This window comes from Myotis daubentonii, chromosome 16 (assembly GCF_963259705.1).
Source record: "Myotis daubentonii chromosome 16, mMyoDau2.1, whole genome shotgun sequence".
Taxonomy (NCBI): Eukaryota; Metazoa; Chordata; class Mammalia; order Chiroptera; family Vespertilionidae; genus Myotis; species Myotis daubentonii.
In genome coordinates this window covers 57,326,029-57,353,882 of record NC_081855.1, presented here as the reverse complement: position 1 = coordinate 57,353,882, position 27,854 = coordinate 57,326,029, and the positions used below count along the sequence as shown (strand labels likewise).

The 27,854-nt window shown below is 61.5% G+C and overlaps 1 protein-coding gene across 4 annotated transcripts; it reads left to right on the top strand.

Moving 5' to 3' along the window:
* The first annotated feature begins 2,527 nt into the window (after window positions 1–2,527).
* On the top strand, window positions 2,528–27,579 carry CSNK1D (casein kinase 1 delta). 4 transcript variants are annotated; one of them, XM_059671594.1, is made up of 10 exons: window positions 2,531–2,938; window positions 8,443–8,553; window positions 17,119–17,267; window positions 17,653–17,881; window positions 18,206–18,376; window positions 18,909–19,057; window positions 20,698–20,869; window positions 21,407–21,546; window positions 24,039–24,102; window positions 25,081–25,534. In XM_059671594.1, exons 1-9 carry the CDS (start codon window positions 2,863–2,865, stop codon window positions 24,069–24,071), a joined length of 1,230 nt encoding a protein of 409 aa, XP_059527577.1. In that variant the 5' UTR covers window positions 2,531–2,862; the 3' UTR covers window positions 24,072–24,102; window positions 25,081–25,534. The 4 variants fall into 4 exon arrangements, with proteins under 4 accessions (XP_059527578.1, XP_059527575.1, XP_059527577.1 ...); XM_059671592.1 differs by lacking the exons at window positions 24,039–24,102; window positions 25,081–25,534 and adding an exon at window positions 27,458–27,571 and having other exon boundaries at window positions 2,530–2,938; XM_059671593.1 differs by lacking the exon at window positions 24,039–24,102.
* Window positions 27,580–27,854: the final 275 nt, after the last annotated feature.

The window sequence follows — 27,854 nt, the reverse complement described above, 5'->3', positions numbered from 1 at the left end:
GCCTTTAAATGAAGGTGTTGGTTCCACCCTGGCTGGGGGACTCGGTTGGAGGGTCGTCCCTACACCAAAAGGTTGCAGATTCGATTCAATTCCCAGTCAGGGCACGTACGTAGGTAGCAGGTTTGATCCCCGGTTGGGGTGGGTATGGGAAGCAACGACCAACGTTTCTCTTCCTCGCTCCCTTCTTCTCTCTCTCAAATCAGTAAAAACACATCCTCGGGTGAGGATTAAAAAAAAGATGGTGGGTGGGTCCTCCAATTCTGTTCAGACGCAGCTGTCCCTTGTGCACATAATGGACTGAACCACTGTCCGCTGAGGAGGGGACAGGGCACAGCTGAGCGAAGGCGGTGGACAGACACCTGCGGGAGGCAGGGGCCACACGTGCAGAGGCCTGGCAGGGAGCTGCAGTCCCGAACGTGGGCGCGAGGACCCTCCCTCTAAAGCCCAGCGCGGGGCCTGGCTCACTCCCCAGGACTGACCCGTTGGTTGGTTTTTGCTTTTTATTTATTTTTATTTTTTAAAAAATATATTTCTTTATTGATTTCAGAGAGGAAGGGAGGAGAGAGAGATGGAAACATCAATGATGAGAGAGAATCATCGATCGGCTGCCTCCTGCACGCCCCCCACCGAGGACTGGACCCGCAACCCAGGCCTGTGCCCTTGGCCAGAATCGAACCTGGGACCGTTAAGTCCGCAGGCCGATGCTATCCACGGAGCCAAGCCGGCTAGGGCTGGTTTTTGCATTTTAAATCCTCACCTGAGGATATTTCCCCATTGATTTTTTATTTTTATTTACTTATTATTATTTTAAAGATAATTTTATTGATTTCAGAAAGGAAGGGAGAGGGAGAGATAGGAACATCAATGATGAGAGAGAATCATTGATTGGCTACCTCCTGCAAGTACCCTACTGGGGATCTAGCCCACAACCTGGGCATGTGCCCTTGACTGGAATCGAACCCAGGACCCTTCAGTCCACAGGCTGATGTTCTATCCATTGAGCCACACAGGCTAGGGTATCCATTGATTCTTTTTTAGAGAGAGGGGGAGGGAGGGAGAGGAGGGGAGAGAGAGAAACATCCACATGAGACACATTGCTTGGTTGCCTCCTACACGAACCCCGGCAGGGGCCTGGGATTGAACCTGCAACTGAGATATGTGCCCTTGACCGGGCATGGAACCCTCAACCCGTCGCTCTAACCACTGAGCAACCGGCCAGGGTGATCCGTGTTTGTTTGTTTTTTTTTATGGAGGTAAAATTCCCATAACATAAAATTCACCATATTATATATTTCATATATTATAAAAATATCAATATATTTTTTATTGATTTCAGAGAGGAAGGGAGAGGGAGCTAGAAACATCAACGATGAGTTAGAATCCTTGATTGGCTGCCTCCTGCACGACCCACACTGGGGATCAAGCTCCCAACCCGGGCCTGTGCCCTGACCGGGAATCGAACCGTGGCCTCCACCGGGAATCGAACCGTGGCCTCCTGGTTCATAGATCCACGCTCAACCACTGAGCCACGCTGGCTGGGCCATGGTAACCATTTTAAAATGTACAATTCAGAGGCTCTTGTACACGCACGATGCTGCCGGCGTCACCTCTACCTGCTCCCAGATGTGTTCGTCCCGGGAGAGGAGCCTCCTCCCCAGCCCCTCATCTGCTGTCTGTGTCTGGATGGGCCTGTTCTGGGCACTGCATATGCACAGACTCACACAGGGTGTGGCCCTCGGTGGTCCGGCTTCTTCAACGTTTTCAAGGCTCATCCCGCTGTAGCCTCCCTGCTTCCTGCCTTCGCGCGGCTGAGTGACATTCCGCTGCGGGGACTGGCCATGCTGGATCCATGATGGAGGTCCGGGTGGTTTCTAGTCCGGCCTGGCACGATGTGATTACCTGTGATAAAACTCAAACGCTGTCCGGAACCTGTTCAGTGAGGAAGAGGATGGATGGAGGCAGGCAGTCCTGGCCTCGCCCTACCTTCACCCTTCAGATCTGACCCCAGACCCAAGGACGCGCCCTTCTGGTCCGAGTGTGCAGAACGTCGGGAGGGGCGGGCGGAGAGGGTGCACCCCAAGGCCGTGGTCCCCTGGACCCCCTGCGGCCTGGCCGGTGTCATCTCTCCGACCCTGGTCCTGGACGAAAGGCCCTCCCCATGCAGAGTCCGAGGCGCGCGGCCCCGGGAGCCTGGAGGGGCGGGTTCGGCTTTCCCCTCCCCATCACCCTCGGGTCAGGGCACAGCCTGCAGGCCGGTCCCAGGGCTGTCCACAGCGGCCGCAGGTTCCGAGACACCCGCGGAGGCAAACGCGGGGCCTGCAATCGGGACGCGGCGGCTCGGGGCTGGGGCTGGGAGCAGGGGGCGGGGGGCAGAGCGAGGAGGGGCCGGCTCGGGGTCCCGGGGTCGCGCGAGGACGCCCAGGCGTGCTCGACCCGCCCCGCTCGCGGGGGCAGCTCGGCCCCGCCCCTCAGGCCGCTTGGCCACGCCCACCGGACAGCGAGTCCCCGCCCCCAGGTTGCTAGGGGAAGTGACGTCACAGCGCGATGGCGGCGGCTCCTTCAGGCAGCTGAAGGGGAATTTAGGCCCGGAAGATCCGAGTCCATCCGTGGCGGGGAGAGGGAAAGCGTGTTCGACAGGAGCCGGAGCAGGGGCGGCGGCGCTCGGACTGTCCCATCCGCCCCGTATTGTGGCTCTGGGAGCGGCTGGGCGCCGGGAAAGCGATGGTGAAAGCGGGGCCGTGAGGGGGGCGGAGCCGGCAGCCGGACCCGCAGTAGCGGCAGCGGCGGCGCCGCCTCCCCGAGCTCAGACCCAGGAAGCGGCCGGGAGGGCAGGAGGGAGTCGGGCCCGCCGCCGCCGCCGCCATGGAGCTCAGAGTCGGGAACAGGTACCGGCTGGGCCGGAAGATCGGCAGCGGCTCTTTCGGAGACATCTATCTCGGTGAGGCGCCCGTCCCTAGTTCGGGGCCGCCCCGGCCGGCGTCCGCTCGGCCCCTCCGGCCCGGCCGCGGGGACCCGGTCCCGGCCGCCCCCCCCACGTCTGGGCACCCTCCGCCCCCCGCATCTGTCCCCGGGACCCCGCCCCGCGGCTCCCAGCAGGGACCTGGGGCCTTTCCGGGCCGGCCCGCGCCGCCGCCCCCCGGGGGCACCTGCCCAACGTGTGCCCGGGGCTGCGGGGTGGCCCGGGTCGGCCCGAGGCCCCGCTGGCCCCGCCGGCGGCCCGCAGACAGACAAAGGCGGTGGCGGTGCGCGGCCCCGCGTCCTGCGCACGTGCGGCGGGCTGGGTGCGGTGGCCGGAGCGCCGGGGCCCCCGCTGCCCTTTGCGACGCGCCGGGCCAGGCGGGCGGGCGGCGGCCGAGGGCGTGTTGCGCATCCAGCTCCGCGCTGGGCGCCTGGACGCGGAGCGGGCGGTGGGGGCCGCGGCCCGGCCCGTGTCGGACGTTGGCCGGCGGAGGCGGCCGCGGCGCCGCGCTGTCCTCGCGAGCTCGGCCCTGGCTGTTGGAGTGGCCGGGCGGGTCCGAAAACTGTTTGGGGCGGGACGTTCTGGCCCGTGTCCGGTTCCGGGGGAGGAACGCGCAGGTGTGCGGAGCGGCTGGCTGCGCCCCTCCGGCCGGGCACCCACCGCGGACGCCCTGCGCTTCCGGGGGTTGCGTGCCGGTGACCCCCCCGCCCCCGTGGGCCGTTGCGCAAGTTTGGGGGTGAGCTCTTCCCGCGGGGCTTGGGCTGGTGGACTGTCGAGGAGGGTCCGGCCTGGCTGTCCCCGCCCCTCCGGTCCGGTCCACCGGGGGAGGTGCCCAACCGCTGCTGGGCGCCCTCCGCCCCCCGCAGGGGACCCCGCCGCACGCGGCCTTGCTGCCTTTGAACCTGTATTTCCTCCCACTGTCCTCCGAGTAAAATACACTTTGGAGACGTTTGGATTCTACTGTTTAAATATTGATGCCCCGCAGTCAGCCGGCCGCCTTCTCGGCAGCGTTTTGGGCGGCCAAGGGCTGCGTAAATGCGAGCTGTTCGCCTTATTTATAGAACAGGGGGGTTTGGGCAACACTTTCAGCCTGGGACCTAGGAGCTGGACGGAGAAGCCAGCCCTTCTGCGGGCGTCAAGAGTAGATGTCTGAGCCCTTGTCCTCTGGTCTGAGGCTGCCGGACAGCGCCTGGTGTCCAAGAGTCGCGTGGAAGAGCTGTCAGCGAGCCATTCTCCGAGGTGTCCGCTCTCCTCCTCGGGGTGGGAGCTCGGCGGGACCCCGTCTGCTCGTCTCCACTCTCCTCTCCCTGTGGGCCGGCCCCTCTCGTGTGTCTCGCTTGGGTGGGTGGCGTGTCTCTCCTGCCTCCTTCAGAGAGAGGCACCCGGGGTTCACGTGGAGTTCCTTGGGTGGGGCTGAGCACAGCGGGCTTTTCCCACCTGCGTGGACTCGGGCTGCTGCTACCCGGAGGAGCGGAGCGTGCGGAGATCTCATTGGCTGAAAGGTGGGTCTGAAGGTGCTCACCACATACAGTAGTTAAGGGTCAAAGATGAGGTCCAAAGAGCAAAGGATGGATTGAGTCATCTGGACCGGAGTTTAGTTCTGTTTGTTCAGGCATCGAGTCCTCGTCTGAAAGTCGGTATGTCCTTGGTCCTTCTCATGCCGGACTCCACCGGGTAGGCTCACCCTGTTGTGAGCCTGGCGCTTGGGGTCATGGAGGTCCACTGGGACTGTCTGTGCTTCCATTCCTTCGACACTGGGAGGAGGGAAAGGCTGTCCTTCAGCTGGAGCGGGCCTCCCTCCGTCTGAGCTTCCACCAGCGTCAGCCCTGGCTGCTGGGGTGACTGAAGCCCTTCACGTGCTGTCAGGGCACCCTTACCCATGTGATGACATTTGGAAATAAGGGAAGGGTCAGTGTCCCCACTATGGACCCTGTGCTCCAAAGCCCAGTGTGACCAATGGGCACTGGGGAAGAAGATTGTGTGCGAGGGGCCAGCCTGTGTGGTGGTGCCGTGGTCTGCACCGGGGCTGCTCGGCTCTCGGGGTGCGGGGAGCCCCTTCTCACGGAGCTGTTCCCCTCCCTGTCTGTCTTCTGGTGGCAGGGGACTGGGATACTGCATTCCTGGTGTCAGAATGGAGGTTTTCATTTTGCCAGCTTTTGGCTTTGGTACTTGCTCTGTCCATTTATCTCGGGCGGACTATACTGTCCACCTGACAACATGTCCAGACACCTTTTTGGAGGCTAAAGTTTAGGAACCTCTTCATGTCTGATTTTCATGCTCCTGGTGGCACCAGGCAGGTGTGGAACACATAGTAGGTCATCGCCTGCGTCCTCTAGGGTGGTGGCTGAGGGCTCTAATGAGAGGTCCTGGCACTGCCTCAGCTGCTTGGTCAACAGTTACCCTCTGGGTGACCTTTGCCCTGCTGTTCCGGGGCCTCCCTGTTTCTTCGTGGGTGTCACTCAGTGGGAGTGACCTCCCTGTCCCAGGACGGGGCCCAGCTTGTGGCTCGTTTCACTTATTTACCATCTGTCTTGTCTGGGCAACTTGAGGGACAGTGTTGTTTTCGTAAAACCAGCATTGACCTGTGTCTGAACATAGACGCCCCACTTTTGCCTGATGGGGATTGAGAGTTGGGTTGTTTGGGAGCTAAGGCACCTTAGCGTAAACAGAACACTGGGTGCTGAACCTGGAACCAGTTCCTAGAAGCACTGCCACAAGTCACCGCTGTGAAGCACCAGGTTTCGCAGTTTCCAATTGGTCCCAGCAATACTGGTGCAGAATAAGATGGTGGTGCCTCCTCGCTGTCCTGTGTGTGTCCCCCCTGCTCTGGGCAGTTTGGGGACGAGGCTTGGAGCAGCACCGCCTGAATCCTGGGGCTCTATCGACTGCAGACGTGGTTCTACCCAGTGGCCTCTGGTGGTTGGTGTCCATGGAATGCACAGAACCTGAAGGGCTGCTGCTCAGGACTCCCACCCAGTGGGTGGGACCTCCCGGGGAGGCAGCCATGGTGTGCGTCACCTTCATGTCTGAGTGGCCGAGAGCCCACGTGAAGCCCTTCTCTTGGAGTTCCTACACTCGGGAGATTTTCATGTCTCTGATCCTGGCGGAGGCCGGCTCAATGCAGGTGTGATCCTGGCGGAGGCCGGCTCGGTGCAGGTGTGATCCTGGCGGAGGCCGGCTCGGTGCAGATGTGATCCTGGCGGGGGCCGGCTCGGTGCAGATGTGATCCTGGCGGGGGCCGGCTCGGTGCAGATGTGATCCTGGCGGGGGCCGGCTCAGTGCAGGTGTGATCCTGGCGGGGGCCGGCTCGGTGCAGGTGTGATCCTGGCACAGGCTGGGCACCATGGTTGGAGGAGGGAATCCTCTGTGTTCCAGAGTTGCCTGTGGTCATGTGTCCCACAGACTGTCTTGCAGGGGTAGCTCTTCTGTGTTAGCTTTCCCTGCCCAGCGAGTGGAGCTGGGAGTGTTGGTGCCTTCCCGGAGGCACTCGCCTGGTGGGTAGTCTGCGAAGGCCCAGGCTGCTTTTTCATCGAGGGCCTGTGTCCTGGCTGGGACGGCAGTGATGCGTGTGTGGAGCTGCTGATGTCACTGGTGCGATGAGTCATCCGCTCCTCCTGCGCTGGCTGGTTCAGTTCAGGGTTCCAGGTCCTCACAGGAACTTTGGAGTTCATTTTCCACGTGCACAGTCCATTTTGTGGTGAGGTCATTTCTCTTGTAATTGGGCAGATGGTCCCAACTGCAGGCTGGCAGAGCGACGTGCACTGTCTCTCTGAGGGCCCGAGGGTCTCTGCAACGGGAGGGAAGCTCTCAGACCTGGAGGCCACGGGAGAGGTCGGTCGGTGGGGAATATCCCACTGGATCTGCACTGGTGACCGGTTTTGGATTCAGGCTCACTAGCCGTGGCCCATCCCCGGCGGCATCTGAGCGATGAGACTTTTCTTTGGGGTCGTGGGCATTTACTGGACGTCCGTCTCCGCGGGCAGCTCTCCTGCAGGCGGTCACTGTTGTGGTGCTTGCTGGCCTGGGCGTCTCAGTGTGCTTTGTGACCATGCCCCGTTGATGCCCTCATGAGTCGCACTGTGGTCTCCCGGCCAGGCGGAGGTGGCGAGCGCTGGGGAGGGAGTGTCCCAGGCTCCGTCCGCGCCGCTGGAGCCAGTGTTCGCGGTTCACGAACACCCGACTGCTGGGGAGGCTCCCAGGGCCTCGTGCTTGGAGGGCACCGGTGAGGAAGCCAGCAGCGCCCCGCCCTCTGCGTGGAGGACTCCTGCCCTCCTGTTACAGCGCCCCGAGAAAGGGCCTGCAGGCGCCCTGGGCCAGCTTGGAGCTCTGGAGCTTTCACGTGTGAAGCCAGAGGGGTGGTTGTCGGGTTTGCAAGTCATTATTGGAGGAAAATAAAGATAAAATATTGGCAGATAAAAGCTCTTAATTTTACCTCAAAACTCACGGGCTGATAATTGGAGGTATCAGCCTACGTTGTATTGCCAGTTTCAGTACAAAACTAACAAAGGTGTATGACAGGTCCATGTTGCATAGGTCTAGTCAGGGCTCTGGAAACAAGAGTTCATCCTCCCGGTCTAGTGTCCGTAAGAAACACAAGTTGTCCTGTTGCCTCGTAGCACAAGGCTTACTGAGACCCGCGCCCCCCCCCCCCCCCCCCCCCGGTCCCTTGGCCTGGCTGTGATGGGTCAGGGAGGAGCGCTGCCACCTGGGGATCTGCGTCCCTTGGAGGAGTGCCTGACTGTTGAGAGGGCTGGGAGCGGGATCCTTGGCTGGGTGGGCTGGGCTCATGTGTTTGATGAGACCAGCCTTCCCTCTAGAGCAGTGGTTCTCAACCGTGGCTGCACATGAGAATCACCTGGGAATGTTTTTAAAATCCTGATTTCTGGGCCTCATCCTCCGGAAATTCTGTTTCTTTGTTATGGGGTCGGGCCACAACATTATTAACAAAGAAACAATTTCCGGAGGATGAGGCCCAGAAATCAGGATTTTAAAAAGATTCCCAGGTGATTCTCATGTGCAGCCAAGGTTGAGGACCGCTGCTCTAGAGACCGGTGGACACACGCACACAGGCCTGTCCCAGCAGTGCGGGGCCGAGGGGCCACACGGAAGGTGTCGCAGGGACACATGGAGTCGCCCTGGGGCTGCCCAACAGGGCGATAGGAAGGGGAGATGGGAGGCTGTGAAGGGCACCCGTCAGCTTTCTCGGTCTCTGGTGACATGATCTGAGTGGGCCCCTGCGGAGGTGGGGGTGGGAAACCAACTAGACTTCCTATACATGTTCAATCCTCCCTGTTTTCCAAGGGGAAAGGGGTCATTTTCCACGGGGTTTGTGCACCACTGACCTCTCAGGACAGGAAGTGGAGCGTGACCATCCTGTGGTCCTTGGGAGATGCGGACAGCGCTCCTGTTCCTGGAGGTGTGACATGGGGTTAGGTGGTGGGCGCCTGCCTGGTAATTAACGCTGGCTTTTCTTCCTTTGCTAGGTACGGACATTGTGGCGGGAGAAGAAGTTGCCATCAAGCTTGAATGTGTCAAAACCAAACACCCTCAGCTCCACATCGAGAGCAAAATCTACAAAATGATGCAGGGAGGAGGTATGGCCTTGACCTGCTAAGAGACAACTAGGGGTGCTTGGGGGCAGGGAGGAAAATGCCCACTCCTGGGCCCAGCTGTCAGGCGGCTGCAGAGGCCTCCTCACTCGGACTTGGGGCTCAGGCACTGCTCCCCGGTCCGCACGGGACAGTGTCTGAGCTCAGGGCCGGCGTGGGCTTTGACTCCAGCCCTGCGGGTCACTCGGTGCCAGCTGGGTCACATGGTTTGTTCACAAGCTGGGGTGGGGGGTGACTTCAGACTTTTCTGAGTGAAACTACTGCAACCCCTTTGAGCTGAACTAACTGTCCCAATTCTGTCCCCCAACCTCCCCTGGGGCCTAAGGGTCCTGATGCAAAGGGCACCCATCCTGACCTCAGAGTCTAACTTTTAGAATTTTCTGGAGTTGGAAATAATTTCGCAGATGGAGCAGGAGGTGGGGTGTACAAGGGAGTCTCCATTGTGGAGGCGCTGCAGCCTGGAGAGGACTGTCTGCTGCTCCCCAAGGGACCCGGGCGCAGGGCCTTGGGAAGGATGCTGCGCTGCTTCTCCTCGGAAGCCCCGGGGCGCTTCTTGGGGGGCACTCCCCGGGGCTCCCTGCAGGGCTGTGACCTCTTTCCTCACAGCAGCGGGGTCTCTGCTGCTGCTGGAAACCAGCACTTGGTGCAGCACAGGTGTCTCTAGCAACAGAGACGACCAGAGCAGCACACGGTCCTGCTTGGCCCTGCACAGGGTGTCCACGTGTCCCTCCTGCGTTTATGGGAGCAGAGAGGCCTCCGACTGGCACACGGGTGAGAACTTTCTGCCCCTGTCGTCCCAGGGAGAGGCCCGCAGAGGACCCGGCCAGGGTGCTTGCCCGCCAGCGGCCGCAGCAGAAGGAAGTTTCTCAGGCACAACTTTTAAGGTGGTGACAAGTAGAACGAGGTGACTCAGGATGTGGCCTTCATGGGGGGAAGGAGCCTGGTGCTGGGGTGGAATAGAACCTCCCAACTTAAAAGCCTTGTTGACTGTTAAGGAGCAGCACCTCTGAACTCCCAAGCTAGGGCACCCCTGTCATCTGCACAGGCAGGAGCACCCCTCGCCCCGGCCGGAAGGATCAGACACGTCTCTAGACGGAGCTCAGTGCCTGGGGCCAGCACTGCTTCCCGCCAGAACCCTGCTCTAGGAGCCGGTGCCACGGCTCCCAGTCTCCCCTGGCCCTTCTCCACACAGATCCGGGTTCCCCCAGTTTCAGACACACCCTCAGTGGCTGCTATCCAGGTGTAAGACTTGTGTTTTACTTCATTTTTTAATTTACTTTATTTTTTTGTTAATCCTCGCCTGAGGATATTTTTCCATTGATTTTTAGAGAGAGTGGAAGAGACAGGGAGAGACAGAGAGAAACATCGATGTGAGAGAGACATCGTTTGGTTGCTTCCTGCACATACCCCGACCGGGGCCGGGGATCGAGCCTGCCACTGAGGCAAGTGCCCTTTGACCAGAATCGAACCTGGGACCCTTCAGTCCTCGGGGTGACGCTCTAGTCACTGAGCCACACCAGCCACAGGGCAGGCCTGTGTTTTAGAGAAATTGTATCCAGAAAAGCGAGCGCCTCCTGGGAGTGTTCTGTGAACTCACTGATCAAGGCCGAGACCACGCTGCGCCCGGCAGAGAGGAAGTGGGCATCGCTTTGCCCAGAGAGCAGGGGCTCTGCTGTTCACCAGCCTTCTGCATGCGTCCCCGTGGGCACTGCAGGTCGCTGATTGCTGACCCGGGGAAAGGGTCAGCGTGTGGTCCACAGGGACAGCAGGTGAGGAGTGAGCACCAGTCCAGCAAAAATGCACCGCAGCTCACTCTGCAGGTCCCCAACCACAGGGGTCTGGAAAAGGACAGATAAGCCCATGCTTCCCTCTCCTCCTCATAAATTCAAGATTTCACCCGAAGCTCTGGTTCCTAGCAGTGAATCCAGAGCTGCATTCGTCTGTCTCCTAGGAAGCAGCCTTGTGTCGACTTTGACAAAAGTTACTTGCACCTTCATCTTCCCTTCCTTCCTCTCTCGACCCCATTGTCTACTGGCAGCCCCCTCCCCCTGCCCTTGGACTAGAGGTTAAAGCAGCTCTGATCCATCTAAAGGCAGGTGTGCCTGCATGAGTCCCATCAAGGAAGCATGGTCTGACCTCAGGAGGCTGGGAGCAGTGGATGGACTATTTCCAGCTTTTTCAGAATGTGACACAAATCATTGAAGCGTTATGGAGACTCCCAGAAATTAAATGTGTAGAAGTGTGGTCGTTTTCTTGGGGGAGGGAGGAATAGAGGGTGGGGTTGGGGGCGGATAGGAGTCCGTTTTAGGACAGACCTGGTCCAAATAGGAGACAGGGAAGAGTGCCCTGGCCAGTGCGGCTCAGCTGGTTGGGCGGCGTCCTGGGCACCAGAGATTGCCGGTTCGCGTCCCTGTCAGGGCACATGCCCAGTTTGCAGGTTCGATCATCCAGTCGATGTTTCACTCTTAACAGCGATGTTTCTGCCTTCCTGTTTCTTCCTCTCTTTCTAAATCAATAAAAATATTTAAAAATAAAATAGCGGGGGGGGGGGGGGATGAGGACACATTTGTAATACCTTAACTAATAATAGGGAAAAAAAATAAAATAAATAAAAATAAAATAGGGAAAGAGGAGAAAAAGAAGAAAGGAGGGCTCAGGACCCTGCTGCAAGCAAGCCTGTGTTTCAGATTTTTTGCGTGGTGTGACCCTCCTGGCAAAGATGCTCTGGCAAGTCTTCCCAGTAGAGGAGCGTGTAAACAATGAGGCCCAGGACACGAGAAAAGCAGCACGTTGTCTTTACACCAGCCGGGCCCACCTGGTGGCCAGTCACCAAGTCCTGGCGCCTCGACCTGGTGGGCGGCAGAGCAGGATCAGACTCCCGTCGCCCGGTGTGCTGCTGCACTCGTCCTTCCCGGCCCGGGAGCCAGCACGCAGGCTGCACCCTGTTCTCCTTCCGCAACGGCACCCTCTGCTGTCGGGCACCTCGGGCCACACCGGGAAGGTTAAGGACCGGGCCCTGCTTCCTGTAGCCAGCAGCCTTTGGGATGGGTGCAGCGGTCTTAGAACATCGGACCAACTCAGGGTTTTATGGACACGTGAGCCCTGTGACGTGGGAGGCCTGGCCCCACAGGCAGGACCTGGTGGGGGAAGCGGGTCTGAACAGGAATCCTTCCTCGCCTGTCAACACCCTCGTCTAGCCTCTTCCTGTTCACACCCGTTGCCATTCTCCCAGGAGGAGGTGACATCCTGGGGCCCCTGGTAAAACTGTCTCCTGTGATACATTGAAGATGTGGGGCTTTCAAGAGGGCACTGCCCGAGAAGCAGCTCCGATTGGCAAAGTCAGCTGGTTGGGTAGGCTGTGCACGCCGATAGGTGGTCTCCATGGTGACAGGACACCATGTTCTTGCCATGCAGGCCTGAGCGGCTGCCGACTCAGCCCTCACATTGCTCACGGGCCGGAGAACAGGCAGTGCAGAACATGGACGTCAGGAAGAAAGCGGGGCGCACAAGGTGTGTCCGCACACCACCGGGGCCGCTGGCCTGGGAGCGTGGACCACAGCGCAGTTGTCCCAGTGAGCAGCATACAGTGGTGTTGGCTGGAGTGGGGCGCGCGGGAGTGTAGGAGCAGCTGACCTGCAGCTGGTCCCCAGCCACCCCTTTTGTCTCATCCTGACCCACTGGCCGGGGCAGCTCAGCACTTGACCCCAGAGCGAGGAAGCCAGTGCTGGAGAACCCTGCTCAGAGACCCTCCCTCCCAGAGAAGACAGGGCTGGGGGCTGGGGGCTGGGCCGTCGCTGCTCTCACGCCTCATTGCTTCACTCCGCACAGGCAGGTCCTCCTCTCCTCTTTCAAAGGAAAACAGCTTCCCTGTTAGGCCGCTTCCGGCTGAGGTTCTGGGGTGTCCCTGACGCCCGCGGGGCACCTGCACAGGACGGCTGGCGTGCCCGCTCCCCTTGCAGGGGGAGGAGGAGGATGCTGTGGACCCTGCTCAACGCAGTATCCACCCTTTCCACTCTCCATGCTCCTTGAAACCCGGCCGTGGGGCCGCCTCATGGGGCAGGGCTGTGGCGCTTCCTCCCCAGCGGCAGGCTGGCTTGGCTCTCCCTGTGAGCTGTGGCTGGTGCTCTGGTGGGAGGGGCACCTCTTAGGCTGGAGGGCCAGCTTGGTTCCTTGGCACAACGGTGACCAGGGGTCCTCCAACTGCGGCCCGCGGGCCACATGCAAATACAAATATCGTATTTGTTCCCATTTTGTTTTTTTGCTTCAAAGTAAGATATGTGCAGTGTGCGTAGGAATTTGTTCATAGTTTTTTTTTTAAACTATAGTCCGGCCCTCCAGCGGTCTGAGGGACAGTGAACTGGCCCCCTGTTTAAACAGTTTGAGGAGCCCTGGTCTAGACCTCCACAGCTGTGGTGCTTGTCTCTGTCTCCTTCCATCTTCTACCCCTGGGACAGAACACCTACCAGGGCCAGTCGCTGGAGAGATTCCTGGACACCCACCTCCATTGCCTCGCGCTCCTTCAGGCTCAGGGCACCGGGGTCAAGCGTGGTCATGGCGCAGACAGGAAGCCTAATCCCGTGTGCATGGTGACCCACTTACGGATGCCAGCCCCGTGCAGCAGCTGCGGCTCCCAGCACCTTGGCACGGCCACCTGCAAGCTGCTGGGTGGACACGGAGCCCACAGTCTGCTGAGCCCCAGGGTCCTGGTCAGATGGCTGTTGGCCCCTGAGAAGTCCAGAAACTGAAGTGTAATTACCTTTCTTAATGTGATTGATTTTTTAGAGGCGGGGAGAGAGAGAGAGAGAGAGAGAGAGACATTAGTGAGCCTCCTGCACACTCCCTACTGGGAATTGACCTCACAACCCAGGCCTGTGCCCTGACCAGAAATTGAACTGGCAACCTCTTGGTGCAAGAGTTGACACTCAACCACGGGGCCACACTGGCCGAGCTGAAGTTTAATTCTTAATAGTTTAGCCAAACACAAACCATAGGTGACTAGGACTAAGTCTTGAGCCACTTAAGACCTGTGAGCAGAAAATACAAGCTTGGCTGGAGGGCACTGAAGACGACGCACAAGTGTTCCTGGGGTGAAGACTCGGTTGTCGCTCCTCCCAGGGGCTCGGCCAGCAGGGTTCCGTCCGGGCCCAGCAGCGTCTCCAACACGACAAGCGGACTTGCGAACTCGGGCGATAGCCAAGGTCCGAGACTGACTGCTACTCCTGAGGAAGGCATGTGCCCCGAGAAGATCAAGACTCGGGCTGGAAGGAGTGAGCATGCCTGGCATCCAGGTAACGGCTTCTGGTGTCATTTCCACAGGAGCCTGGTCTCAAGGGCTGGGCGGGAGGAGGTGAGGCAGTCTAGCAGGCTGCGTGTGGCTCAGGCCAGTGGCACATGTCCAGAGGACACAGGAGCAAGCTTGGAGGGGCACCTGTTGGCCAGACTTGGGATAACTGGAACCTCAGAACCAGGAACTCCAGCCCCGGGAGCAGGGAGGAGCATTCATGGCTCCAGAGTGCGCTCACACAGGAAGCTCCACAGAAAAACGCAGAGCGAGCAATCGCGTGGGAATTGCCGCTTTGTTGATTGGTCCCAGCCGGAGTCACCGATGCCTGCAAGCACCTTCAGGGAGCGGGTCTGACCCTGAAGCTTCGCCCACAGGACGGTGACGGAGCGTGGACGGCGAAGCGCCGGCGGGCAGCAGCTGACAAGGGGTCCGGCCAGCAAGCAGGCGCATCCAAAGTGGTGGTCCTGCCACGCTGCCGAGCACCAGAGGTCTGTGGTGACCACGCACCACAGGTGGCCCTGATGGGACCTGGGTGGGGGGGCTGTGAAGGACGGCGCAGCTTCTGGGACCCATGTTGGCCACAGTGGTGCTGCCTCCACACGGAGACAGGAACGGGCCTGGGAACTGACCCGCAAGACCAGCCGTGGGTCCTGTGCAGGTGTCATTCCGGTGGGAGAGGCCTCGTGAGCAGGAGGGCAAGGGGCGTGTGCCTCCTCACCAGGAACCACCTCCAGAGGGAGGCTGGAAACGTTTCTTTTTAGGTCGGCTTCACTGAGGTGTGATCAGCTGGGTGTATTTTAAGTGTGCAGTGTGATAGGTTCTGCCGTGTGGATGCCCTCATGGAACCATCTCTGTGACTGGGGGAGTTGCTGTCTCCGTCGCTCCCAGAAGTTTAGGTCCCCCTTTGTCCCTCCACTCCTCCCTCTGCTGCTGTCGGGTTGGTTTGCGTTTCCTAGCGTCTAGAAGGGAGCAGGCCTGTGTGGACGCGCCTTGCTGTGCGTCCCGGTGTCGGGCACGCCCTCCGCTGCTGGGACTTCTCGCAGGCCCTGTGGGCGCTGGTCCCTTTTCTCGTGGTCAGCAGCGGCTTGGGTGGTTGTGCTCTTCAGATTGTCCATTTTGTCTGAGTTGGAGTGACTGGCACGAAGCAGTTCCCGTGTTTCCTATCAGCCTGTGAACGTTCGCAGTCTCGTTAGCCCGCCGTCTGGATGGTGGTAGCTTGTATCTCCTCTTCCCTAGCAGTCTGACTAGAGGTTTATCAGAAATCTTCTCAGAGAACCAGCTTTTGGTGTCAGTAAGTTTCCTATTTCATTGATTTTTCCTGTGACCTTTTATTTCTGCTAACTTTGGGTTTCTTAGGTTTTCAGATAGAAACAGATTGTTGATCTGTGTCTAGCACAGGTGTTCACTTGCTGCAAATTCCCCCAAAGACGACTGTCGCAGCGTCTCCTGAGTCCTGCTGTGTTGGGTCCCCATTTCTCTTAGCCCCACACGCTTTCTAACCCCTTCTGATCGCCCCCTGGATCCGGGGCCGTTTACTGTGGTGCCTGTGTGCCAAGCACGTGTGTTCTGCTCGCCAGCAGGACGGCTTGTCTGCCTCTGACATCCTGGCCTCGTTGCCCCTCCCGGGCTGGACGCTTGGTGCTGGCTGTGAGCAAGGACTGCAGTGTCTGCCATGTCAGCCTACCCGCCAGCAAACCAGTTGGCGATCCATGGTCTCATGGAGGCTGCAAAGGACGAGACTCCCTGAGCCCCCAGCGAAGGGACAGCAGCGGGAAGACCTGGGGAGACACCCAGTTGTGTGGCTTCGGGGTGAGGGCGGCTGCTGTCCCTGTGTTGAGGCGCCCGCACAGCCCGAGGGACAGGCAGGCACCAGTTCTGAAGCGCCTGACGGAGCTTCCAGATAACTTGGGGGCGTTGCAGAGCTCTCCGTTCTGTTTCTAAGGGGGTGCTGCTGTCAGAGCACACTCCACGGCGCCGGCCCTTCACCTTCAGCGAGGCCTGTCTGGTGTTGGGCGCACGGAGGGTCCCGCTGTGAGACGGGACTGAGCTCAGTCAGACGGGCTTGTCTTCCTGTCGCTTTGCTTCCGTATTGCGGTGCTCTGTTCACTGCAGAGGCTTAGAGCCGGTTCTCTTGATGAACGGATACCTTTGTCACTGTGAAATGACAGAGTCTCCACCATCTGCTGCGTGTGCTGCTAATGTGTGTTCTGTGCCCTTTTGTCCTCCTGTCCTGCCTGTCGGCCGCCCAGTGTATGTCTGTGCAGAGAGGGCACCTGCTCTGTCTCTGACGCGGGAAGTGCCCTCCGGGTGGCAGGTCCTCCCACAGCATCGTCTCTGGTGCTGGGAGCTGCTGGGGGGACTTGGTTCTCACGTGTGTCCGTCAGGCTGTGGGTTTGGGGCCACGCACGGCCTCTGCGCAGCTGCGGGCCCTGAGGGGCTCCCGGCTCTACGTCGCTGCGGCCTCGCCTGCCACTGGCTCGTGCACAGGAGCAGAGCAGGCCTGCAGGTGGCTGCCCCTGCGCCTCGTGGCTGCGCACGCCTGCCTGTCTCTGCTGGAGGCTTCTGCAGCCTGTGCCTCCGGGATGCCGGGTCTCCCCAGCGCGAGGCAGGCCTCCGTTCTGAGGAGAAGCCGCAGCCCCGCCCTTCGCTCCTCCGTGTGGGGCCTCTCTTCCCGGCTGTCACTTCTGTGAGCCCTTGGCGTGTCGGGGCGGCTGGGTGATGGTCTTCAGGATGCTTCCCTGGGGCCTGCGGGTTAAAGGCCGTCCCCGGGCGATTCCTTCCCGTGTGAAGTCTCCCCGTCCCTTCTCTTTCCTCTCCTGGGCGCTCTGGTCACAGAAGTGGCGGTGCCCTGCAGTTGTCCCAGCTGCAGCTCCGTCGGCCCTGCCAGTCGTTCCTGCGTGTCACATGCCTCAGGCCACAGGGTCGGGGCCCCCCGTGTGCTCCCACGTGCGCGTGGCAGTGTCCCCTGCAGGTGGGCTGTGAGTGTCCGGCGGATCTCTCCCCCGATGGTGCATGCACCACCCTCACAGAGGATGTTGACCACCGGGTCCCTGGGCGCTGCTTCCGCCCACACCCCTCTCTTCGCTGCCCCTCCTTCTCTGTCCTGCATTTGCCCACCCTTTACCCACAAAGTGGGCATCATGTTCTCGCCTTGTGTCCTGTGACTACTGCCCACCTGACCCTGCTCAGGGAGTCACATGTGAGCACAGGTGTGTCAGGGTCTTCTGACTCACCCCTGGCCGCCCTGAAACCCGTGTCTCTTCCAGTGGGCATCCCTACTATCCGGTGGTGCGGGGCGGAGGGGGACTACAACGTCATGGTGATGGAGCTGCTGGGGCCCAGCCTGGAAGACCTCTTCAACTTCTGCTCGAGGAAGTTCAGTCTCAAGACCGTCCTGCTGCTGGCCGACCAGATGGTAAGCGCTGCCTCGCGGGCCCCCCTCCCCCGCCTGTCCTGCACAGGGAGGAAGGAGGTGTTCATTCACCGTCGCCACGGGGTAGTGACATGGTGGGCTGGTTTGGAGAGCCACCGCGGGCACGGCACAGTGCACCCCGGTGTGGGGCCTGCCTCCGGGCAGATGGGGCCGCAGCGGGACGGCTGCTGCTGTCCGTCCCCCGGGAGAGCCCACCACAGGGAACCCCAGGTGTGAGTGTGGCTGTGGTGAGGGTGGTAGGTTGTGTCCATCTGATGATGGAGCACTGCCCCAGCCGAGTGCCGACACGCAGCTCCGGCCGGGCCCTGGCTGCCGGCAGGAGCCGCCTCCACGCACTGTCAGGCTGACCCCCGTGGCTCTCCTGCAGATCAGCCGGATCGAATACATTCACTCAAAGAACTTCATCCACCGCGACGTGAAGCCAGATAACTTCCTCATGGGGCTGGGGAAGAAGGGCAACCTGGTCTACATCATCGACTTCGGCCTGGCCAAGAAGTACCGGGACGCCAGGACCCACCAGCACATCCCCTACCGCGAGAACAAGAACCTCACCGGGACGGCGCGCTACGCCTCCATCAACACGCACCTGGGAATCGGTGAGCCTGGCATGTTGGGCTCCGCTCGGAACGGCCGGCCTCGGGAGCTGGGAGTCAGCACGTGGGGAGGCAGGCGGGCTGCAGGGACCGTCGTGCTGGGACTCTGAGGTGTGGGGGGTGGGCAGGTAGACGGGGCTCCCTGGCAGCTGTGACACGGGTGTGACTCTTCTGGGAGCCACCGTTCTCTAGTAGCACATCCGGGCAGATTCTTCAGCAAAGAATCCAAGTGTATTTTTTTGTGGTTTTTAGAGTTCATTTTCCACAGTGTGTGTGCTTGCTGCTGCTGGCTTGGGCCAGGCTTTACTCATTTCCTCCTCTTTCCAGAACAATCTCGAAGAGATGACCTGGAGTCGCTGGGCTATGTGCTCATGTACTTCAACCTGGGCTCCCTGCCCTGGCAGGGGCTGAAGGCTGCCACCAAGAGGCAGAAATACGAGCGCATCAGTGAGAAGAAGATGTCCACACCCATCGAAGTGCTGTGCAAAGGCTACCCCTGTGAGTGGCCTCAGGCCTGCGGTGCAGGGCGGCGGGAGGGCGGCCCGGGCCAGCCCCTCGTCTGGCGGGTGGCCGGTTCTCCGGACATCTGGAGCTGCAGCTCAGGGCGTTTCCCTCTGCTGTGCGGGGCTGCCCCTGGGACAGGTGCCCAGAGAAGCCACGCGGCTCGGTGCTGCTGCGTTCTCCTCTAAAGGTTTTTTTATTGTTTTTTGGGGAGAGAGAAACTGACCGCTGTCTGCTACACGCCCCCTCCCAGGGATCGAGCCCGCAACCGGGCATGTGCCCTGACCAGGAATCGAATGGCAACCTTTTGTTGCATGGGATGACGCCCAACTGACCCACACCGGCCCGGGCAGTGCTGCATTTCCTTAAACTTTCCCAGCGCCTCCATGCTGCACAGAGTGGCTGGTGTTTCAGGCTCCCTGTTTTGCCCCTAAGTGAGGAGGGTGGGTGGTAAACAGTGGCGGGACCTGTTGCCGTGCGGTTCACAGTCGGGGTGCGGCTGGTTAGCTCTGAGTGTCTTGTTTCACAGCCGAGTTTGCCACGTACCTGAATTTCTGCCGCTCGTTGCGTTTTGATGACAAGCCTGACTACTCGTACCTGAGGCAGCTCTTCCGGAACCTGTTCCATCGCCAGGGCTTCTCCTACGACTACGTGTTCGACTGGAACATGCTCAAGTTCGTAAGTGGCAGCGCCCGCTTGCTGACCTTCCCATGCGGATGGGGACAGCCCATCGGCCAAAGGCTGCGGCTGTCTGGCTCACGTGCGTGAGGCGGCTGCCTGAGGTTCGGGTTCGGAGCATGTTTGCTGCACTGGAGCTGGCGTTCCTGCCGGGAGAGGTTCCTGAAGCGGAGAGGTCCCCAGAAGCAAAGTGCCCGTCGAGGGGAGGCACAGACAGACAGGCAGGCGCGGGGTGTCCAGAGCCAGACCTCTCCAACACCGAGTCCTCTCTCGTTGAGCGCTCATTGTATGATTGTTGCCATCAGTTCTCGGTGCCCGCGTGTTCCTTACGCAGGAGGAGCGGCTGAGACAGGCCTCTGCACCAGTGTGTGGTCTGGGAAGGTGCTGGGTGCTGGGCCTGACCTTGGCCTGCAATCCGCTAGACTTGTGTCTGTTCCTTAATTGCCTGCGGGGATGCTGCAGGGCGTGGGGGCGGAGTTTGAACTTTAATGTGTTCCCGTCCAAGTTGGGTCTGTGGGTTGTTAGTTAATCTGCGGGCATCACAGCCAGAATCCCAGTTGTTTTAGAACTTCCCCTTCCTCTTTCGTTAAAACTCGTTCTCTTTAGTTGTGAGCTTAAAATAGGAATTGGGACCTTTCCAGGGTGACACAGTCTGAGGAGCAGAGCCTCCTCTCCGGGTGCAAAACAGGAAGCCTTTCCCCGCCCCGGGCGCAGGCTCCATGCGGCCGGGGTCGGGGCTGCAGCCTCTGGCGGGGGGAGGGTCCGCCACAGAGCCTGCCTGACACAGACCTGGCCTGTTCGTCCACGGAGAGCCAGGGGTGGGAGCAGGGGCCTGGAGTCTGACATCAGAGTGGGCCTCCGGTCAGAGCCCCTCGGAGCCCCGCTCTGATCAGGGCTTGGCCGACCTTTCCTGTAAAAGGCCACCGAGGACGTTATTTCGGCTCTGCAGTCAGCGGTGCTCAGCCGCCCAGCTGGGTGTCGCTGGAAGCCGGTGGGCGGCGTGTGGGTGAAACGTGTGCAGAAACAGATGGGTCTGAGTTTGGCCCGACGGCCGAAGTTTGCAGACTTGCCTGGTGGGGCTGGGAATCGTGTGTGAGCTTCAGTGTGCGGTCGCCTCGCTGTACCACGGGACATGCTGCGCCGTGCAGTGGCTTGGTCCTCCCTGCGAGTGGAAGTGGCTGCCTGTGCCTGAGTCTTCCACGCGGCCCTCCCAGGACAGGCCTGGCCCCTGCCCTCCTCGTGACATGAGCACCAGCGACACCTTTGTCCTGGGCTCGAGGTCTGGGCCGAGTGGACTGCCGCTCACGCCTGCTTCTCAAACTCCTGACTTCATGCCCTCCGACGGTTTCCTGTCCCTGTGAATGCTGACAGCCGAGGGGCCCCCGCTGCCGGGGTTGGGGTTGGAGGAAGTGCGGTAGCCCTCGTGGGGTTTCTTTGCTGCCCTGGGAAGTCGGGGGAGGCCTGGCTGCTTGCCCCCCACTCGGGACTGGGGTGAGCTGAGCGTTGCCCTGGAGGGAGAGACATCTCGCTGGCTCCGACTTGTTCCAAATGCCCCTGGTGTCTCTCAAGTGGCAGGGACGGCCAAGGCCGTGGGTTGTCTGGCAGCCCTGTTCAGCTCTGGCCGCCTCTTGCCTGCCTAGGGTGCCAGCCGGGCCGCTGACGACGCCGAGCGGGAACGCCGGGACCGGGAGGAGCGGTTAAGACACTCCCGGAACCCAGCCACACGGGGGCTCCCTTCCACAGCCTCGGGCCGGCTGCGGGGAGCACAAGAAGTGGCTGCTCCCACCCCCCTCACCCCTACCTCACACACTGGTGAGTGCTCCTGGGGCCCCAGCTCGAGCCCCGTGACCACCCCACCCCGCCTCCCGGCAGGCAGTGGATTCTGTTTGGGTGTGACCTCGAGGGGAGCCAGCTCTGAGTAGGGACTGGGCTGGCAGCTGTGCCTCCTGGGGGTGCCTGTGTGTCCCTCTTCCAACTCCCGGGGTGGACAGGCCAGGGAGCAGCCTGGGCGGTGCCTTTACGAGTGTCCGTCTCACAGTTTCTCATTCTTGGTACACACATCCCCCACCAGCCTCTCCGTCCCCATCCCCGACAGCATCCCAGCAGAGCCCTGGGCAGCCTTCCCATGGGAGACCCGCGCTGGCGTCCCCCTCGAGGGCCCTGCCCCCAGGCCCTGGGCAAGCTGCTGGGAGGCGAGAGGCGAGTGTTGGCGGGGGACCTGCCTGTGCTGCCCTGGTATCCAAGGGGATGCAGGTGGGGTAGGCGGCCTGGGTCTGCCCTGGGTTGTTGCTGAGGACAGAGCCTTGGATGGAGCGCTGGGAGGCCTCACTCCCCGCCTCTCCCCTCCAGCTAACACCTCTCCTCGGCCCGTGTCCGGCATGGAACGAGAGCGGAAAGTGAGCATGCGGCTGCACCGTGGCGCCCCCGTCAACATCTCCTCGTCGGATCTTACGGGCCGACAAGATACCTCCCGCATGTCCACCTCACAGGTACGGGCGCCAGCTTGCCGGGGGGACCCTGGCCCAGGCTTCTCTCTGTTTGGACTGGTCTACGGGCTCCGGGCGGGGTGGGTGAGGGCTTTGAAGGGTTGAGCTGACGAGGTGCCCTGGCCCCTGGCTGCTGTTCGCCCCTGGGGTTGAGAGCCCCCGAGACCAGCTGTGTGGGTGCCGGGCGCGTCTCCGCCCCGCGGGGCCTCTTCTCTTCGGCTGCCCCAGCCCAAGCTGGCCTCAGGCTCAGCGTCCCCTGCGCACACTCGCCGAACTGCGCCCACGGGCTCTGGGCGTCTTGTAGGCACACCCAGCCTTGGGCTCGCCTCTCCTTGGCTAGGCGTTCCCCGGCCGAGTCTGGCCAGGGGAGGGGCTGCAGGCAGTCACGTGGGGCGGTGGGCAGAGGCCTGTTGGGGCCCAGCACCTGGTGACGTGCATGGGTGAGGGTCCCCGTCTTGGCGGCCGTTGCTGCGGTTCTGTCTTGCAAGCAGCTCTCTCAACACAGCAGCTTTTTCCCTCAAGTACTGCCAGGTCCCCTTCCATGACAAGGGTGGTCAGGCGTCAGGAACCTGCCCCTGCTCCCGCGACCGTTCTGTGGGGTGTCCTGGGGGGCAGTCAGGTGCGAGTGGCCCTCTGGTTCACTGTGATGCTGCCTCGGTGTATAGGTCAGCTCCCGGGCCCCGCGGCCAGGCCTGGTGGACTTGGGGTGTGGTTTGTTGGTGAATGGAGTGGCGTGGGCATGGTGGCTGGAGAGCTGCGGGGCCTGCTGGTCTCTGGCAGAGGACCAGGTGTGCCCGACGGAGGCAGAGCTGACCTCCAGCTAGTGACCCTGCTGGACACGGTGGGCTCTGGGCCTAGTTCTCCAGAGACCGAAGATGCAGGTGGTTTGCATGTGGGGCTTGAGGGGTCTGGCCGGGGTGAGGGTCCCAGCCCTCTTCCCTCTCCTCAGGATGCAGCAGGGCTTCGGGGGCTCCTTCCCAGGAGCCCTGGAATCCACGAGTCAGCAGCCGGGAGCAGGTCCGGGGAGCCGTCCGCCCCACCTGCGCGTGCAGTGGCGCTGTGGCCCCGGGCAGCTCTGGCAGGGACGCCAGGGGCTCTGTGTGGACTCAACGTCTGCATGTTGGGGACCCAGCCACCAAAGACCAAGGACCTTAAGAAAAGAAAGTGTCTGATGGGTTTGGGGTCACTGAGGAAATGGAAGAGTCAGAGGTCCCCCCAGGTGCCAGGCATTTACAGGTGGGAGTGCAACTTTTCTCCATCAGGCCAGCCTCGCCGCTGGCCTCCAGCGCGCCCGAGCACAGCTCCGCGGCCATCCTGGGAAGGCTGAGCCGCCGCGGCGAGCTTGTAACTCGGATCCTCTGCGCTCCTGTTCTGTCTCCATCTGGAGGACTAGAAGGTGGGCCTGTGCATAGGGAGGGTCTCTGAGAGGTTTGTTTGGGGTGTGTTTCCCCTCCAAAAGCAGCACCTCCGCTTTTGTCACTGGTCACCCTAGAGGTTTTCCCAGGATCTTCACGTGGAGGACACGCCCCGTCCCAGGCGCGTCTGTCTCGGGTTCCTGGTCACCCTGGGCGGCTCCTTTAGGCTCTGAAAGGCCCCTGAGGGCCAGCATGAGACTCAGGGCGGGGCTGCCCCTGTCAGCCCTGGTGGTTTGGAAGTTATGGAGGGAGTGGGGTCCCGGCTTCCATGATGTTATAGCCTCCAACCACACTTGTTCCCCGAAGAAAGGGGGGTGAAGGAGAAGCAGCCGTGCGTGTGTCCGCCTGCCTCCTCCATGGCAGCATCTCTGCCCTCCGGGAGGAGACACATCTGGTGCCCGTGCGCCCGGCCCAGCTTCAGCAGCAAGGGCCTCAGTGCCGTCGTCAGCTCGCCGGTCAAGACCTGCTGCCCCTCTCCCGCTGGGTGTGGGGCGTCGACCCGTGTCCCTCGTCCTGACCCCTGGCCAGCCTGCACTCACGCTCTGCAGTGGCCACTCCTCGCACCCACTTCCTTCTCACGGGCAGCCGTGCTAGACAGCCCCTGGGGCCGGCCCTGCATCCCTGTCCCTGCAGTGCAAGTGGCTCACAGGGAGCCTGCAGGGCAGGGCGTCTGGTGGGAGGAGCTTGTGTGTGACGTGCTCTGGAGCCGGCAGTGCTGGTGGCAGCGCTGGTTCCGGGCCCTGTGCCGTGCGGCAGTGTTAGGCCACGTCCCGCCACCCAGGGAGGTCCCTGCTCGCCGTGTCAGTGAGGAGGTGTGTCCGGACGTGTGTGGTAGGAGGCGCAGGCTGCTCCGAGCAGTGACAGGCCGGCAGCTGTGCGTCCTTCTCGCTGCCCCAGCCCCCGTCGGCCTTAGTGCAGGTCACCCTGGAGGAGCCACTGTCTGCTCTTGGTGGGGGGCAGGTGAGGCTGAGCTCCAGGGCGGCTCGTGCTGGTGGAGGCGAGGCCACGCTTCTCGGAAAGGCGCCTCCTGTGGGCCAGCCGGCTCCCTGACCAACAGCTGTCTTTTCCCCCCCCCCTCAGAATAGCATTCCTTTCGAACACCACGGCAAGTAGCTGCACGTCTCCCGGTGGAAGGCAGCACTGGGTGAGTGTGCTCATGGCCGGTCTCTCCAACAGCAGGCACCGGGGCGGGCGGGGCTGGCCCCTCGCCCACGGGGAGCACACAGGTGGGCGTGGTCTTGCATGCCAGGTGCTGCAGAGTGTGGTCCCTCTGCCCAGTGCTCCCCCTCATGGATTCCAGAACTGTGGTCAGAGCCAGTCGGGGGGTGAGGAGCGAGCAGGCTGTAGGGGTTCCTGAATGGGTGACCCCAGGACCTGCCGCCGTGTGGGGAGCCGGACCCGGGCTCTGTAGGTGGATGCGCTGGCTCCAGTGGCCCTGGGACGCTCCAGCCGCTGGGTCCAGGGTCGGTGGTCGGATCGTGTCAGTCGTGCTCAGCTGAGTGGCCGCGCTTGGCGGGGCCTCTTGTGCTCTTGCTGCGCGAGACTCCTGTGGTCTCCGCAGTCCTGGCTTCCTTCCACGTTCGTTTCTGTCTTCCTCGTTTTATTTTTCTTTTCGAACTTGGTCTCTGCCCAATACCTTGTCTCTGCTGTTGTGTGTACTAACCGGTCGCCCAGCGCTGCTCCCTGCGACGTGCATGGCTGGGCTCCTGTCTGGGCCACGCTGGGCCATGTGGACCTGCTGGGGCTTTAACACTGCGGTGCTCTAGGAACCATCTCGATGGGAGCTGCTTGTACCTCCCCCTGGAGGGGGGACCCCAGTGCCCAGGGGCCTGGCCCCCAGGCTACGGGGGGGGTGGCTGGGAGCCAGCGTCTCTCCCGCTTGGACTCTGTCTTGTCGTTGACGAGCTTCTCGGCCGCCTGCATGCCTCTTCCTCTTCCGTCTCCTGTCGCTGTTCTGCTGAGCACGTCCTGGCCGCAGAGGGAGCTCCTGGAGCAGCCGGGGGCACGGGCGTCCAGAGTGGGCGAGGCGGCGTCTGTCCCCTTCCTCCCAGGGCGCCTCACTGACCGGCCGGCCCAGCCTCCGGCCGCACGCTGACCTTGTCCTGTGCTTTGGCTCCGACAGATTCCCGGTCGGGTGGCTTCCAGTGGTCTTCAGTCTGTCGTGCACCGATGAGAACTCCTTTTTGCTGTGAAGGGCAGACAATGCATGGCTGATCTCCTCTGTTACATGGCTTTACTAGTGACGCTCCCCGGCTAGGACACCGGGCGCTCTCCAGGCCACCCACCCAGCAACGCCCGTGGGGAAACCAAACAGACTAAACCGGACAGACTCCAAGCGCTGCCACCGCCGGGCTCCACTGAGGCCCACGTGGACATGGTCCCGGGGCTGGGAAGACGGCCGCGTGAGTGCGAGACACTTGAGACAACAGACTCCCGATGCAGAGCCTTTCGGTCCTCCCTGCCGCGGTGGCGCCCGCGACCCCTGATGAGTCTGCTGTAACCACCATCTTCTACTTGGTTCTGACAGTTTTGTATCATTTTGCTAAAAATTACTGGCTTAAATCTGTGTAAAGAAATCTTTTTATTGTTCTTGTCTGTTTCTGCGGTCTTAAAAAAGATGACCTCAAAGTGTCCCGCCTCCGACACCGGCGTGGAGCTCTGTAGACCAAGGTGGGCGCGGGCACCCTGCTGCCAGCGATGTTTCCTGCTTCTGTTTGGCGTAGTCCACTGTAGGGGGTGTTCTCCCGAAATTGTCACGTGTACACGTGTGTAACATGTCTGTGCGTGTGTTGTGTGCTGTGTTCTGTGACCTCTCCTGGTTTTGGCCATCACTCCCTCCCACCGTAACTGAGCCGCCAGGACTCGAGTCGTCAGAGCCATTAGAGAGCAAGGGCGTCGCGGTGCTTCTGGCGGAGCCGAGCGCCGATCCCACCTTCCCAGACGCGGCAGCGGACACCAGGTGCCTGGGACCCAGTGCCCAAGACTCGGAGGCGGAGGCGGCGCCGGGCCCTCCTGGGTTGTGTGCGGTTACTTTGCTGGTGGTTGTTGCCTCAATGCCTTTGGATTTGGGGGCATTTTCTAGACAGAATGTACATATTAGCAGTGCAGAGTGGCCCTTAACGTGTGCTAACATCTGTGTGCTCCACATCTGTCCACCTGGGGTGCAGGTTTGCCCAGAAAGAGGCCGGCCCAAGGGAGCCCCCTCTCAAGTGCCCAGAAGCAAGTGATCCGTGACTGAGGCCCAGGAGGGTGTGTCCTGCTTTCTGAGCCCAGAGGACGGAAGCAGGCAGGGCCGGCCTCATTCTCACCAGAAAGACACTCGGGGGGCCGGGCTCCCCGTGGCCCCTTTCCAAGGCCCCAGGCGGTGGCAGAGTAGACAGGAGCCCCGTCTCGGAATGGGGTCCAATGCAAACATTCGTAGGTACTTGCGCTCCCTGTCCCCCCTGCAGAGGCGTGGGAAACGGGGGAGCTCGTAGGACGCTATTAGCCTTTAAAGGTGTACAGGTCCAGGTCCCTCCTGCCCCAAGTCCCACAGCACAGGGCGCCGGTCCTGGGATGCCCGGCGTGGGTGGGCACACCGACGCACAGCTGGCCGCCCTGCAGGCGCTGGGGGACGTGGCTGGGGCGGGTGAGTCAGGGCAGGGGGCTTGCCTCTGGAAGTGTGAGCCGTGGCACCCCACCCAAGCCCTCCCACTGGCCGCGGACAGTGTCGCATCCGTCGCCCCCACACGAGCCAGTATCTGCAGCCTGTGTGGGTGGTGTGACCTGTGCATTTGTGTGACCACTGTATTTGTGTACTTACCACACCATGTAAATAATAAATATATGACGTCTACCTTTCTTCCCCGTCCCCAGCACGTGGTCTTTATTTCGTCAGCGTGAGTTTTCCGTGTGTAGGTCACTTTCTGAGCCTGGGCCCCTGTGAGCCTGGGGAGCAGGCGGACGGGCTGGGACGGGGCTGCTGCACTTGGCATTGGCCCGTTCTCGGGAACACGGCCCAGCCAAGCCTTCCAGATGTGCTGAGCACCTCAGGGTCCTTCCTAGTGTCCCCAGGGCATGACTCCAGGGGTGGGTACGGCTACTTCTGCTGCTCCTGGCCAGCAGGGGTGAGGCAGCTCAGGGCGAGAGGGAGGTGGAAGTCCATGGGGGCACTCAGTCCTGATGAGTGAGCCACGGGGAAATCCTGTGACAGTAGGCAGGCCGAGCCCCCCGCGGGAGAAGGGAGTGGGGTGCACAGCCCAGAGGGCGGGCGGCTGCTGAACCACAGGCCTTGGGGCTGGCCCTTCCAGACCTGACAAGCTTTGCCCAGGGCCCAATCTGGCCCACCTCACAGGAGGGGTCATAGAGGTAGGGCTGCGCCTTGACCCGGGAGTGCCGGCCGGCAGGGCCCCGGGCTGCGGGCTGCGGGGAGGTGCCTGGCGGCGGCGCCGAGCTCCCAGGCTGTGTCCTGTCCTGGTGACCGAGCCCAGAGGTGAGCCCTCGCTTGCTTTTCGTTGCAGAGGAGCAGAGACGTGGCGTCTCTCCGGCTGCACTCGGCCCGCCAGGGCACCCGCTGCCGGCCCCAGCGCCCTCGACGCACCACCTACTGAGGCGGCCCCAGCGGCCTCTGATCGGGTTCCCAGCCACGCAGGCGCACTGGCCATGAGGGCAGGTGGGTGTGAGGGACCTGGGCAAGGCTCGCAGGGCTGGACGGGGAACAGGTAGGACCCCGGCTGCTGACTGTATCGGGCCAGGCAGCCGCCTGAGGGGTGAGTACATAGAAGGCAGGACCCAGTGGTCACACCTAGGGGCTCCCAGGTGCCGGCGCAGGGCCCTCGACCAGCAGCCCTTGGGGTCCAGGCTCATTTTGTTGTTCGTTGAGAAAGTGAGGTTTGGGGGGAGCGGTAGACCACGCCC

What these genes read in the sequence shown, in the direction of transcription:
- CSNK1D (XM_059671592.1), top strand. Translation starts at nt 2,863, where the DNA reads ATGGAGCTCAGAGTCGGGAACAGGTACCGGCTGGGCCGGAAGATCGGC. An exon ending in CAACACGCACCTGGGAATCG is followed by an intron (nt 17,882 to 18,205) that starts GTGAGCCTGGCA and finishes TCCTCTTTCCAG; the next exon opens with AACAATCTCGAAGAGATGAC. An exon ending in CCCGCATGTCCACCTCACAG is followed by an intron (nt 21,547 to 27,457) that starts GTACGGGCGCCA and finishes TTTTCGTTGCAG; the next exon opens with AGGAGCAGAGACGTGGCGTC.